Genomic DNA, 13383 nt, shown 5'->3' with positions numbered 1-13383 from the left:
AAAATGAGTACAGAGTCAGAGCCAGAGTTTCAAAATATTCTCATCTGTTAAATTAAGAGTGTCTCCCATAGAAAAGCAGTGGAGGCCCCACAGGGCAAGTACAAAACAGAATTAAAACTCCCAAGGGTCTTGTCTTTACAAAAGAAAAGGCAGGAGGCAGCCCCTGGACAGCGGGTCGTGCTGGCCGCTCCGGTTGGACCACGTTGCATAATCCTCGGTCGCATCATCACAACGTCTCTGAGCGTTCCGATGGGGGAGAAGGGGCAGTGTAGTGTGTGTGGGAGGAGAGGCCCAGGGGGCTCTCTGTGCCCCCTTACCCCCTTTTAGATCCCAGAGGAAAGTAGAGGGAAGCTGGCTACACCTTGAAATGAGGCTATGTGTTTCAAACCTGGGGACAGGGGTAAGAGGGGGATCTGTGCTTTGAGCAACCTGAGCCAGAGGCAGAGGGGTGTTGGAGGGGTGAGGGGGGAATGCATGATGCTTATTGCTTTGTACCTTTCACTGGGAAGGAGGGCAGCAGCCAACAGTAGCTCACAGGTTTGTAAACTGAGCCTGCTGGCTTCAAGAAGGGAGGCAATGAAGTCGAATTAAATATAAAAGAGTCATTTGTGCAAAAATAACTTAAACAAATAAAAGACCTGGGGAAGGGGGTGTTCCCCTTAGCCTGGTGGGGAGAGGGCCATATACCACCCCCCCCCAGGCCTTTTCAGTGACATGGCTTTGGGGGGGAGGGGGTGAGCTTCCCTACCCCCTGCAATGGCTCAGGATGGGATTGTAGGGGAAGGGCTTGCATTTGTGCTCTGAGTGGGGAGTAGTGCCCCCACCCACTGTCCACAGGTGCAGGTGGCTGGCAGGGGCTCCCAAGGCTCAGCACTCAGCTCTCCCCAGTCAGGGTCAGATCCAGCTCCAGGTATGGCTGCTAAGGGGCCAGTTTCCTCCTCTTGTTTTTGGCAGGACGGCCAGGGCGGGCCCGGGGAGGCAGAGGGACAGCCGCCTATACAAGAGGGGAAGTTGAAAGAAGTGATCAAACAGCTAGGTATCAGGAAGTCTTTTATTTTCTCCCCACTCCCTCTACTCCTCTTCTCCTCCTGCCTCATCCCTTCAACTCCGCCCTCCCCAACCCTGACACACACTTACGCGGGTTGTAGGGCTGGGTTCCAAGGTAACGTCCTGGCGGGAGCTACTGCTGTTCCGGGTAGGGCTGCAGTAAGGGCACGGGTGGTCAGGAACACTTCCCAAGCACCACGTGAAGCTCAGAGTTTGGGTGGGAAACCTTCTACTTTCGGATAATAAAGGCATAATATCCCCATCCATATTTAAGTCTGTGCCTTTTTGAAAGTCAAGCCACTCTGGACATTTCTATAAACCATCAAGTAGCAAAAAGCCAGGATTGGGGTAGACCCAACACTCACTTGTATTTTCTCCTCCGGCCACGACGAGACTTTCTGACTACCCCTGGGGGCACCTGGGAAAACACAGACTGTATGTGTAGGAAAAATTAGGAAAAGGAGCCATGTTCCCAGCCTTTCCTCAGAGCCCTTCAGCCCAAACCTCCATCACCCCGCCACTCACCTTAAGGTCCTCAGAATGGGGTCCAGGAGGGGATGGATCCTTGGGCTCAACACCCCCTTCAGCCAGCTCCCCATTATGCTGCCAGTGGTGGGTCCTTCTTGGGGACCGTTCCATTTGTCCATTGAAGCCACCACGTGTCCCCCATTTGAGGGCCAGTCGGCCAGGCTCCCGCCGGCTACCGGGCTTTCGGCCCCGGCCTGGCCTGGCCTCACCATTAATGCCCCTAAGTCCCCCTCCTCCCCTCCGGCCCCGTTTCCCTGACCCCCTCCCAGTGAGCAGCTCAGGGACTGGGGGGTCAGGAGAACCATGGGGTGGGGCTAAGGCACTGAGGGGAGGCCGGGCAGGCTCCGGTTCCAGGGCTGAGGTGGGGCTCTGAGGGGGCAGACAAGGGGCTTCTGGCTGCTCTGGAGGAATCTGCAGGCAAAAAATAAAATTAACTTAGTCTCAAATATGGTTCCTTGGCTACTGTAACTCAAAAGATCCACTTCAGTTTGGGAAAAAATTCTGTCCGCAACACCCCACCCCCCACCCCCAACACATCCCCTCACCTGGAGACTCTGTAGCAGGCAGGCTAGGGGACTAGAAGCCTCTGAGAGGGGTGGAGGAGCTCCCCCCCCAGGGAGGAGCTGCAGCCCCAACTGGCCAGAGAGAAGAGGGCCAGGAGGCTGCAACAGGCTGGGGAGGGCTCCAGGGCTGCTGGTCAGCGAAGTCAGATCACCTGTGGAGAAGTTGGAAGGTCAGGAGTCTCCCTCTGCAACCCGGTTAGGCTGAGCAGACCCTTTTTACCTCTTAGGCTTAACCCCAGGGTCAAAAACTCCTCCCCAAGTCATCCAGCTTCTCCTCCCAGTTTTTACTGCTTCCTTTTTTTCTCTTTCACACCAGTTTTCCCTCAGACTCACCCAGCAGGCTGGCACTCAGCAGAGGGCTAAGGAGTTGGGGGGGTCTCCCTGAGTTGGAGGGGGCCTTGCCCAGAGAGGAGGCCCCCGGGTCAGTAGTTGCCGTGGTGACACTGGAGGTAGGTGGTCCAGGTTGGGGGGCACTCAGGACACAGGGCTAAGGACAAAAAATAGTTACGACACGACGTGTGTGAAGTATTTCCTAAACGTACAGTATCACATATACGATCTCACTGAAGCCTCACGTGAAGTAGGCCACGCTTATTAAATACAGACCCAGTTCCTGCAGCCATCCTACCCCCAGCCAAGAACTAAGCCCTCCCCAAAGGCCCTGAGGAAGAGCTCAGGCATGAAACCAAAAGCCTTTGATTCCCAGCTCCCATTCCTGATTCTACCTCTTGTTCTGTCCTACCCACTCACCCCCTATCCTCACCTGGGGGGGTGTCCCCGAGGGGGGATCCAGGCTGGCAGCCAGCAGCGCAGAATTTAAAGCTATGAGGGTGGGGGGGGCTGAAAGTGGGGGGAACAGTAGCGGGGGCAGGTCTCCCAAACCTGAAAATGTATCCCCACTTGGACCCCCAGCTCCCTCTGCAGATCCCTCCCCATCCCCAGCTGTGGGGCCCAGGGCCAACAGGGGCAGGAAAGAGGCAAGGAGGTTGCTAGGAGGTGCAGAAGGGGGTGGAAGAAGGTCTGAAGGGGCTGGTGGAAGCAGTGAAGCCACCAAAAGCGAAGGCCCTTCAGGCTCGCCTGGGGCTAGGGGAGGGCCAGGTCCCCCTGGTGGGGGTAGCAGAGGCTCAGGGGGAGGTTGTCCCCCTCCCCCAGCCAGCACACCAAATAAACTGTGGCTGAGCAGTGGAGAAGGTGGAGGCTGCCCCAGACTCAGAGGGAGAGGCAAGGCCCCTAGCATCCCAGGAAAGCCGGCTCCACTCAGCGCCAGGCCCTGCTCAGGACTAGGGAAAGGGAGAGCCTCCCCACCAGCCAGGGGAGGCAGAGGGCAGGCTGGGCCCGCCCCCATCCCAAGCCCTTCAGATGGGCTTTGAAGCACAGGGCTGGGGACCAGGGGGGCTTTGGAGGCAGCTGGTGGGGCAGGGGCACCTGCAAAGGAAAAGAGAAATTCAGCTCAAGGGAGGACCTTTCTCCCAGCATCCAAAGAACCCAACCTCCCTACCTCCAACCCAGAAAATCACCAAAGAGCTCTCTAAACTCCCCTAACTGCCTTGGCTGCCTTTTTCCACCGGGAGAGGAGGAAGAGCGCTACCACACTCACGTACCTGGCACACTGCTGAGGCTGCCACTGGTGGTCCCAGGCAGGGAGGGCGGGATAGGGTGCCTGGGCTGGGGAGGGCTCCCTGAGGAGAGGGTTGGGGGAGGAGGAAGGTGTGCATCTGACCCCAAAAGGTTAAAGCTTCCATCAGAGTGGGAAGGGCCAGGGGTGGGGAGTCCCAGCAGGGACAGCACAGAAGGGAGAATCGGTTGGGATGGCTCAGGGAGAGGAAAGGGTTGGGGGACAGGAGCAGGGGCCCGAGGACGGCTCCTTCTATGGGCTTGAGGGCCTCCCCCTTCTAGCAATCGCAGTACAGTTGGGGGTCTGCGGGGACGACGCTGAGAGGGACGAGGTGATGAGGCATGGGAAGCGGAGGGTGTCTGGGCACGGGGCCTTCGGCCCTGTAAAGTGCTGGGAGGGGGGAGTGGGGGATGCTGTGCCTTGGCCGCCGCAGAGAGTAGGCTGCTAGCAAGGAAGGGAGGTGCCCCGGGCCCCTCCACCATGGGGGTCCCTCCTAGGGGTCCCAAGACCAGGGGCAGGTGCATAGTGGCTGAAGACACTGGTGGCTGAGTGGCAGGACCAGGGGGGCCAGGGGGACCAGGGAGATTATTGCTTGGGGGCAGAGGAGGGGGCGTTAAGGCATCACTACAGTGGAAGAGAGAAGGGTCCGAAGGTGGTGAGGAGGAGGCATGGGGGGCTGGAGAAGAGCCCAGGTCAGGGGGCACCAGGCTGGAGCGGAGGGCGGCTCCCCAGTTGTAGGAGGGAGCATTGAGGCTGATAGCAGGTTGAGGAGGTGGGGCTGGAGAGGGGGCATTGCCCCTCGGGAGGAAACAGGGGCTGCTGCTGCCTCCAGAGGGGACTGGGTCAGGAAGCCTTGGTGGTGGGAAAAGCCCCCCAGGGCCTGCTAGAGGGGGGAAGGCCTGTGGAACTGAGGGTGGTTCTGGGGGAAGGGAGCCAGGACCCCCATTAAGTGGAGTTGGAAGAGGGACTCGACAGGGAGGGAGGGCCGAGGGGGGCCCTGGGGACACAGTGTGGAACATCTGGGGGCTCACTCCCTCTCCTGCAATAAATGAGAAATGAAGGGTCAGCCTGTGGCTTCCCTTCCAACAACTTTCTTTTGTCTTCTCCATTCCATATCCCATAAACTCCCAACCTCCCTGTGCCTTCCTCTCAAGCAACTCCCCAATCCACCCTTCTCCTTGTTCCTTCTTATAAAATTCCTCCCACCATCCCTCTTCCAGGCCCTTAAGTCTTCCTCAGTTATCCATAAAGTGAAGAAGACTCACCAGGAGAAGAGTGTGAGCAGGTGGTCTCCATGCTGCGGTACAGAGTTGCCATGGCAACGGCTTTCCTCCGGTGGTTGCACAGCTTGGTCATGTCCTCCTCTGATGCGGGCCCCACCCCGGCCCCACCCGGGGTCACCGGGGCCAAAGGGTCAAAGTTGAAAACCTGTAAGGTGGGAGTCATGGGCAGGACCCCTGAGAGAGTGGAAACTGGGAGAAGAGCTACCACGGTCGGTGACTTGTATTAAGTCTCTTGGCTTATCCCTGTATTCTCTGACACCCCTCACCACTCTGACCTTGGGGACATTGAGTGGACACTCCAGACCGCACTTGCAGGTCCCATCGCTGAGGAGGTAGCTCCGGGTTTGCTCCAAGGAAGACAGCTCTGTGCCACTTGGGCTGGGAGAGCACAGGGTCAGAGAAGACGGAGTTAGGGGACACTGAATCAGAAGACCATGCCTAAAGGACAGTTCCTTATTCAAAGACCTTCCTAGGAAGGACACAAGATAAAGGATGTGGAAAAAGAAAGAGGGAGAACATAGTTAAAGGGCCAGACATACAGAGAGCAGAAAGGCCGAGGAAGGAAGAACAGAGGAGAGCAATAGGGTATCAGAGATCTGAGCGCTGAGAGGAGAGGCGGGAGAAAACACAGGCACTGAAGGGCCTGGGGATAGAGTTCTGGAACTCTGAGGAGCCATACCTGATATAGCGCACAGCACCCTCTCGAACACAGCGCTGCCAGCCGATGGGGACAGATGTGGCCACAGGGCCCCCAGCTCTGTCTGCTCCACTGCTCTCATTGCCCCCATTCATTGTGTGTAATCAGCTCCCACGTGCCTGATAACACAGACATCCATGTGGGCATTAGGAGGATTAAACTGCACTGGGTACCTGAGGGAGTACTCCAGGAAGGCAAAGATTGTGGGGGGACCTGAAAGCACTCAGGGGAATGGAGAAACCCCTGGAGAGCTGGGAGAGAAATGAAGAATTCGCTGCCATCCCACCATGGCTACCTGAACATCTCTGCAAACATTGTGGGGTCCAGTCTAAAGCCGGGGCCTCCGGCTTAGCCCACACCTGCAACACAGGAAAGAGAAGAGACTGTCAGAAACCTGCCCAACACAGAAGAGAACCAAAGCCCAGGACACTCTCAAGGGAAAGATCCTTAACCCTCCGAGGTAAGCGCACACACAGATCTCAGGGTTCTGCTGGCTGAGTCCACAACCATCCTTTCCATATACAGGCCCTAGGAAGCAGAGGATCAAAGCCTCAACTCCCAGGGACCAGGGAATCAGAGCCCAATCCCTAGACATAATGGGCAAGGCCCCTTTGTCCCATCAGAGACAGAAGACTTCACCCTGGAGTATGGGCAAATTCCCATAATGGCAAGACACTAAGAAGTTTCCCAGAGTCTGGCCCCCTACTGTTCCCTACCCTCAGGAAGATCATATAAAAAGTACAGATTGCCCCACAGGTCACCAGGCAATTGACCAACTGCCCGCTGGGGTGGTACCAACGGAACCCCCCATGCCTGCTCCATTAGACAATCACAGATCTAGTTCATTTGGATTTTCTTAAGAAAGGTTGGAATTATAGCTGTCTTCTCCCAGAGACTTGAGAAGCTCCAGATTTCTCCCCAAGCCTCAGGCAGGGGGATTCAGCACCTCCTACCCCACTGGCTTCAGACTGGGTCCAAAAGGGACTCTCCCCTGATATGTGGAGATGCCCCCCCCAACCCTGCAAGTATCCTCTCCAACCTCACCATCGCTTCCACCCCACACTGGCGGCTTCTAAACTTTCCCTCTCATAACAAGGCGCCCTGTCACCCAGCCTGCTTCCCTCAGCTTGGGGAGGAGGGGAAGGCGCACGAAGTAGGAAGGAACTTGGGGAGAGGGCGGGCGTAGGGTGGGCGAAGCACTGTGGGGAGGGAGGTGAAGAAGGCAAAAGTCAAGCATTAAGAGGGAGAAACGGCGGGGGCAGGTGAGGGCGGGGGAGTGGGGATGGGGCCAGGGAAAGGGGCCGAGAGGACGCGGAGGGGGCAGAGGGTAGGGACTGGAGGGGAGGGGAGGGGGAGGGGCGGGGTGGGGGGGGGCCGGGCCCTGCACTCACCGCGGCCCATGGTTCGGCCGGCCCCGCCCTGCGCAGTCGCGGCCCAGAGGGTGAGTGGGAGGGAGTGGGAGGAGGGTCGGTGGAGCCCGAGCCTCCGGTACGGCCCCGGCCGGTCCTAGCAGGAAGCGCCGCCGCCGCCGCCGCGGATCACCGAGCGGCCTCCCGCGCATGCGCCATGGGGGCCAGGGGCAGCCCTGGGGATTCCGTTCCCAGAAGGCACCGCGCAGGCTGCTGCCGCCGCCGTCGTCGCTGCCGCCGCCACCGCCGCAGCCGCCGCCGCCGCCGCCGCTGCCCGGACGGGAGAGGGGCGGGGCCGGGCCCCCGCCCAGCGGACAACGACGAGCCAACAGGAGGGGCCGCAGTGCGCATGCGGGAGCGCGCCTACCCCTCCCCCACAACCCCCCATTAATCCCCAAGAGAACAAACACCCCACGCGGCCCCCCCCCCCCGCCCTCCGCGGAAGGATCTGAGCCTCTTCCCAGGCCACTGGTGGCCAATCCTAGCCCTCCCCGGGGAGGGGCCCCTTCCAAAGCCACAATCTGTTGGGGGAGCCAGGAATGTCAAGTCCGGGAGGGGCCGGCCCCAAAAGATGAAAGTCGCGACTTGCCCTGCCCCGCCCCAAAGGCTTCCCGGCTAGTGTGCTGGGACTTGACCCGCCTCCCCAGGTCAACATGTCACAACACGACCTCAGCCTGTCAAGTCACATGACCTTTGCCTGTCACTGACAACCTGGTCATGTCTTCGGGCCAGGAGAGACCATCTGGTCCAACGCATCCCCCCACCCCCATTTACAGAAGGGGAAATGGAGGTCTAGAGCAACGGAGCAGGCCTAGCCAAGGACCTGTCACTGTCACACCACCACCTAAACCTGCCTTCCAGCCACAACCGACCTTGTGACAGATACTACTTATTCTGGCTGCCCCCACGAGGGTATGACAGTATATGTAACCAGCCGCCACATGGCATCTTTTTTCTACCTAATGGCTCAAGAAAAACTTTGCATTTTAAGTGGTGTTTTCACTTTTGTTGAAGCACCCTCCAAGTTCATATTTCTCTCATTTTACCTTCACAACTCATTACCTTTTATTTACAAACAAGAACGGTTGAGACAGAAATTAGGTGGCTGGCCTAGGATCCCGGGGCAAGTGGGGGGCAGGTGAGGCTAGAATCTGGGCTCCTGACAACCCAGTCCAAGGCAGTTGTGCGCGCAAGTGCACCCAATGTCCCAAGCAACAGGGCACTAATGCAGCCCAAGCACCTAGGAGGCAGGAGGCTTGAGCACTGACTCCTCACGGCAGGGAGTCACAGGACTTGCGCGTCTGGTACCGTGAAAAGGGCGGGTCTTGATCTTCTGTTGAAGAGCACCAGAGCACCCGTGGGGTGGAGGGGGATGACGGGTGGGGAAACAGTGCGAATCGCATCCACTGGGCAAGGGACATGAATTCTGGCATGCTGAGGGCTCGTTAGAAACTTCACAAAGAAGTTAAGGGTGCTTTTTCTGCGAGGAGCTGAAAATGACTATCAAAAGTATTCAAGTTCCTCGGTCCCTTCTGGGGGATTTAAGGGGCTAAAAGAGAAGACCTCGAGATTCTCGAGAATACTCGAGAAGACGTTAGGCAGTCCTGTGGCTGGATGCAAACTTTCAAAGGAGGTTGGTTTAAAAGACCTTGTGCCCATTAAATGAGAGGGAACCAAGCAAAATGGGAGTCCCTTATGGAGAAGGTGCAACAGGGGCTAATGCCAGGTGGGCGGAATAAGAACTCCTGAGCAAGACAAGCTGCCCTGAGGCTTCGCAGGCAGCAAACTGGCAGCCACGGTTGATAGCCGTTGGGGCCGTTGGGAGCACTGGCGCTGGCGCCCCGCCCTCTCCTCTCCCCTACACCACCACCACCCCCCGCGCCTCCCACCACCCTTGTAGTCCCCTGCGCGTGCGCGCGGAGACACCGGTTGCCAAACATTGCATCATCCCCGCCCCCCTTTCCTCCCCTCCCCCTCCTGCTCTCCCCTCCGCGCGCGCGCATGACTCACTCACCTCCTCCGCGAAGCCTCGTGACCCAAAGCCACTTCCGGGTCCAACACAACGTCTACCACCAAGCAGGAGGGAGCGATGGGGGCGGTGCCGCGCGGGCTTCTGAGTGGCGGATGTAAGGGGTGAGGCGGGGCCAGCGCCGGCGTGCCGCGTTCTGATTGGTAAGGTTCTGGACCCGCCCCTGAGAGGAGGGCAAGACCTTATTAAAAGATCAGTGCTCGGAGCTACCGAGGTCAGAGGCTTGAGTCTGAGACGCAGGTGGTATCATGTTGAAGATGAGCGGGTGGCAGCCACAGAGCCAGAATCAGATCCGGAACCTGAGGAGAGAGGCGAGTACTGATCCCCCATCTACTTTTTACCTTCCTATTCTTGGGGAACACTGGCTGGCCCCTCAAAGTTGGGGCATATGCTTTTTAGGATGTGGCCCCACCCCTTCCCTGATGAAGTCAGTGACAGTCCGAGGGAGGAATGGGGAGCATCCTTTATTCAGGAGTGGTGCTCACAGACCTCTCTTCCTTCGGACGATAGCGTCACCCCACTCCTGCCCGGAGCATGGGCCTTGCTCGGTGCCGTTGGGCCAAGGGGTCCTCGGGAGGTTTATCATCTTCCCTTGCTGACCCCAGCCCACCTCGTTGGGCCTGTCCGTTGGGAGGCGGAGCAGCAGGACACTCCCCCACGCGGAGAGGCCTGGATGACCATAGTTCACGACACTGACGCCCCTTTACCACCACCAAACGCCACTACCCCTACCCCACTCCCAGTCCTGTTTCAGCCCTAGCGTCTCAGGGCCGGAGTGGCCACGTCGATAGCTGGGGCTCCTGGATCCTCCACAGGACAGCCATTCCACACCCTAATGGAGAAGAGAACCTTAAGGAGACTGAGGGGAGGGGTGCCGATGGATAGGGAGCCGAGATGGGTTTTCCCATTCCCCCAGAGGTCCTTGGGCCTCCTGCACAAGAGAGCATCTTGGATTTCTTAAGTGTGGGAAGCCATTTGGGGTCTCCCCAGTGTACGGTCCTTCCCCTGAGATAGGTCCCTGCCTCTTTCCCCCTGTCCTGTCTCCAACTAATCTGTGTGTGTAACCATTGCATCAGGCCAGCCCCGTTTGGCTTTGCAGCCCTCTGGTCTGGGACTCCAGTGCTGATGATGAAAGCAGCATCCCACACACTGGAAGGCAAGGAGGGTTCCCCAGGGAGGACAGCCCTGAAGAGAAACACTCTGGGCGATATTGCATCTCCAGTCCCCAGGGATAAGCAGCTGCTGCTCTGCTTCTGGGCTTCCTCCTCCCTTTCCTGTAAGAGACCAGGGAGAATTTGTCCACGCTTTCCTTACAAATTACTTATCATGCACCTACTGTGTGCCATGCATTTCAGGCCCAGGATATATCCATGAACAAGAAAATCTCTGCTCTAGCAGAGCTTACATTTCAGTGGGAAAGGTTCACGGTGAACAAATACAAGTGCCGTGGAGAAGACCAAAGCATGGAAGGGTAGCCAATGCTCAGGGTGGGGTTACAGTTTTACCTTGGATGGCTAGGGATTCTCTCACATTTAAATGAGGTGACATTTAAAAGATCTAAAAAGAGGCAAGGGAGTAAGCCGCGGGTATGTGAAAGGAAGAGCTTTCCAGGAGAAGGAACAGCAAGAACAGAGGTCCTAGGTTGGGAGCATGGGAACAGGGGGCCAGCTGGCTGGACTAGAGTGAGTGAAGGGGGAGAGTGGTCAATGAGAAGAATAGATTGTGTGAGGTCTGCGAAGCCATTTTAAGGACCTTAGCCTTTAATATTTGTGAAATTGGAAGTCATTGAAGGGTTTTTGAACAGAATGACAGGACCTGACAAGTTTTTAAAGGCTCAGTCTGGCTTTTTGTTGGGAACGGACTTGGGGAGGTGTGGCAAGAGCAGAAACTGGGTAATCCAACAGAGAGCATAGTAACTTGATCCAGATTGAAAACTATGCAATTGGGTTCTGGGTTTTTGAAGAATAAGTTTTAAAATTTATGGGGCGCCTGGGTGGCTCAGTGGGTTAAGCCTCAGCCTTCCGTTCAGGTCATGATCTCAGGGTCTTGGGATGGGGCTCTCTGCACAGCAGGGAGCCTGCTTCCTCCTCTCTCTCTGCCTGCCTCTCTGCCTACTTGTGATCTCTGTCTGTCAAATAAATAAATAAAATCTTTTTAAAAAAATAAAATTTAGGTGGTGGCTTGACTTGGGTGTGAATGAGGAATCAGGGACAGTGCTAAGGCTTTTGGCTTAAGCAAGTAGAATTGCCATTTACTGATTTACTGACCTGGGGAAGACCATGGAAGGGAAGATGACCAGAATTTGTCTTTGGACATATTAAGTCTGAGAGCCTTTTAGATACCCAAAAGGAAATTGAAATAAGCAATTATGTAACACAGTCACAGGTCCCAGGAGATACCGAAACTGGAAATGTGCATTTAGAATATGTCAGGGTGTGAGTGGAATTAGAGAAATACCACTTGATTTGTGCCCTTCCCTGTAGTCCGGTCCTTAGCCTGGCAGGTTTGAGGCCTACCTTGAAGCCATGGAGTTGGCCATGACTTTTCTATTATGTAATTGGGACTACAAATGTCAGCCACTAAAAATAAAGGTCAGGCTCTCCTCTGTCCTTGGAAATGGCTGCAGGGACCACTGACCATCCACACCCTCAAAGACAGGAAGTGAGGAAAGACTAGCAGGAGGCTGGAAATAAAAAGAGCTGCCTTTCTTCCTTCCAAAAATGGCTAACATCTATCTTTGATCTCCACAGTGTTCCAGAAGGAAGTGTATCTTCATACATCACCACACTTGAGAGCAGGTAATTTTACCATCCCTTTCCCAAAACCAATTCCTAAGAGATGCTCCTTAGGGTCCCTGTACTGGGGCCCCAGTAAGTTATGAAAACAGCTAAAGAAAACAGGAGAGGAGGATTTGAATCTGAGCAGACATTTGCTGACAGGCCACATCCATCTTCCTGGCCTGCCCCTATCTAGGTGACCAAATCACTATTCTTAGAGCATGTCCTAATTGAAAGCTGGCTGAGTGAGCAGTCAGCCCCAACAGAGTTAATTTTTTGGTCTTACCACACCTCAGTCCCCATCAAGATTAGATTCACCCAGAGGACTCCCCACACAGGAGGAGAACGGAACACAAGATGGTCTGATAATTGCCCCCTGGAAACTACCAATAGAGTTCCTCAAGGGAGGCTCAGGACTTTTACCAGGATCCCATAAGAATGTATGTGGTAGACCCATGCTTCTTCAAATGTCAGGCAAAAGCAGCAAAGAGGGAATATTGGTATAGACCAATTGATACATTTGAAAGGGCGAAACAGTAAATATTTTGGATGCTGAGGTCTCCACTCTTACAGAATGAAGGTAGCCATAAACAATATGTAAATAAATGAATGTAGTTATGTTCCGATAAAACTGTATCTGCAAGCAGGTACCAGGCCAGTTTGCCAACCTATATAGACTATCTGATTGCTTTATGGAGTTGTTCCTCTCCCACCCGACCCCTCATCCTGAGTATGTCCTTTTCCAGAGCCTGATCCAACTGCAGAGATGGCAGCTGAGTCATTGCCTTTTTCCTTCGGGACACTGTCCAGCTGGGAGCTGGAAGCCTGGTATGAGGACCTGCAAGAAGTGCTGTCCTCAGATGAAAATGGGGGTACCTACATTTCCCCCTCTGGAAACAAGGAGGTGAGAATGTGATGACTAAAGCTGGGGTGGGGGGCATTGCCTTTCCCTTCTCAACTAATATCCTACCTTTCCTCGTTCTCTTGAAGGAAGAATCAAAAACCTTCACCACTCTTGACCCCGCCTCTCTGGCTTGGCTGACTGAGGAGCCAGGACCAGCAGAGGTCACAAACAGCTCCCAGAGCCCTCGCTCTCCAGATTCCAGTCAGAGCTCCCTGGCTCAGGAGGAAGAAGAGGAAGACCAGAGAAGACCCAGGAAGCGAAAACAGAGTGGTCAGTCCCCAGCTGTGGCTGGAAAGCAACGCATGAAGGAGAAAGAACAAGAGAATGAAAGGAAAGTGGCACAGCTAGCTGAAGAGAATGAACGACTCAAGCAGGAAATCGAGCGCCTGACCAGGGAGGTAGAGGCGACTCGCCGAGCTCTCATTGACCGAATGGTTAATCCGCACCAAGCATGAAGAGTTGGGACCATCACTTTCCCCTCGGGCCACCACCTACTTTTCACAAAAGTGGCTGCTGACCATCTTTCTCCAG

The 13383-nt window shown here is 55.8% G+C and overlaps 2 protein-coding genes across 6 annotated transcripts; one reads left to right on the top strand and one right to left on the bottom strand.

Moving 5' to 3' along the window:
• Positions 1–22: 22 nt before the first annotated feature.
• MBD6 (methyl-CpG binding domain protein 6) lies at positions 23–7549 on the bottom strand. 5 transcript variants are annotated; one of them, XR_006819733.1, is made up of 15 exons: positions 7125–7547; positions 6029–6092; positions 5716–5852; positions 5312–5414; positions 5019–5181; positions 3740–4792; positions 2902–3563; positions 2472–2625; positions 2121–2290; positions 1573–1986; positions 1413–1480; positions 1138–1201; positions 825–994; positions 496–559; positions 23–237 (listed from the first exon to the last, which is right to left on the bottom strand). XR_006819733.1 is itself a non-coding variant. In XM_046013373.1 (13 exons), the coding sequence occupies exons 3-13, from the start codon at positions 5826–5828 to the stop codon at positions 920–922; spliced, it is 3024 nt and encodes a 1007-aa protein (XP_045869329.1). In that variant the 5' UTR covers positions 5829–5852; positions 6029–6092; positions 7125–7549; the 3' UTR covers positions 23–919. The 5 variants fall into 5 exon arrangements, 2 of the variants coding, with proteins under 2 accessions (XP_045869329.1, XP_045869328.1); XR_006819731.1 differs by having other exon boundaries at positions 496–994; XR_006819732.1 differs by having other exon boundaries at positions 23–559.
• Positions 7550–9395: 1846 nt separating this feature from the next.
• On the top strand, positions 9396–13309 carry DDIT3 (DNA damage inducible transcript 3). The gene is made up of 4 exons (XM_046013379.1): positions 9396–9482; positions 11922–11969; positions 12695–12852; positions 12939–13309. The coding sequence occupies exons 3-4, from the start codon at positions 12715–12717 to the stop codon at positions 13305–13307; spliced, it is 507 nt and encodes a 168-aa protein (XP_045869335.1). The 5' UTR covers positions 9396–9482; positions 11922–11969; positions 12695–12714; the 3' UTR covers positions 13308–13309.
• Positions 13310–13383: the final 74 nt, after the last annotated feature.

This window comes from Meles meles, chromosome 7, assembly GCF_922984935.1.
Source record: "Meles meles chromosome 7, mMelMel3.1 paternal haplotype, whole genome shotgun sequence".
NCBI lineage: Eukaryota > Metazoa > Chordata > Mammalia > Carnivora > Mustelidae > Meles > Meles meles.
This window is presented reverse-complemented; position numbering and strand designations above follow the sequence as displayed.

Coding starts and splice junctions, on each gene's coding strand:
- MBD6 (XM_046013372.1), bottom strand. CDS start 5,828: ATGAATGGGGGCAATGAGAGCAGTGGAGCAGACAGAGCTGGGGGCCCT. Junction 3,564..3,739: donor CAGCCTCAGCAGTGTGCCAG/GTACGTGAGTGT, acceptor TTTCCTTTGCAG/GTGCCCCTGCCCCACCAGCT. Junction 995..1,137: donor AACCCAGCCCTACAACCCGC/GTAAGTGTGTGT, acceptor CCTCTTGTATAG/GCGGCTGTCCCTCTGCCTCC.
- DDIT3 (XM_046013379.1), top strand. CDS start 12,715: ATGGCAGCTGAGTCATTGCCTTTTTCCTTCGGGACACTGTCCAGCTGG. Junction 12,853..12,938: donor CCCCCTCTGGAAACAAGGAG/GTGAGAATGTGA, acceptor GTTCTCTTGAAG/GAAGAATCAAAAACCTTCAC.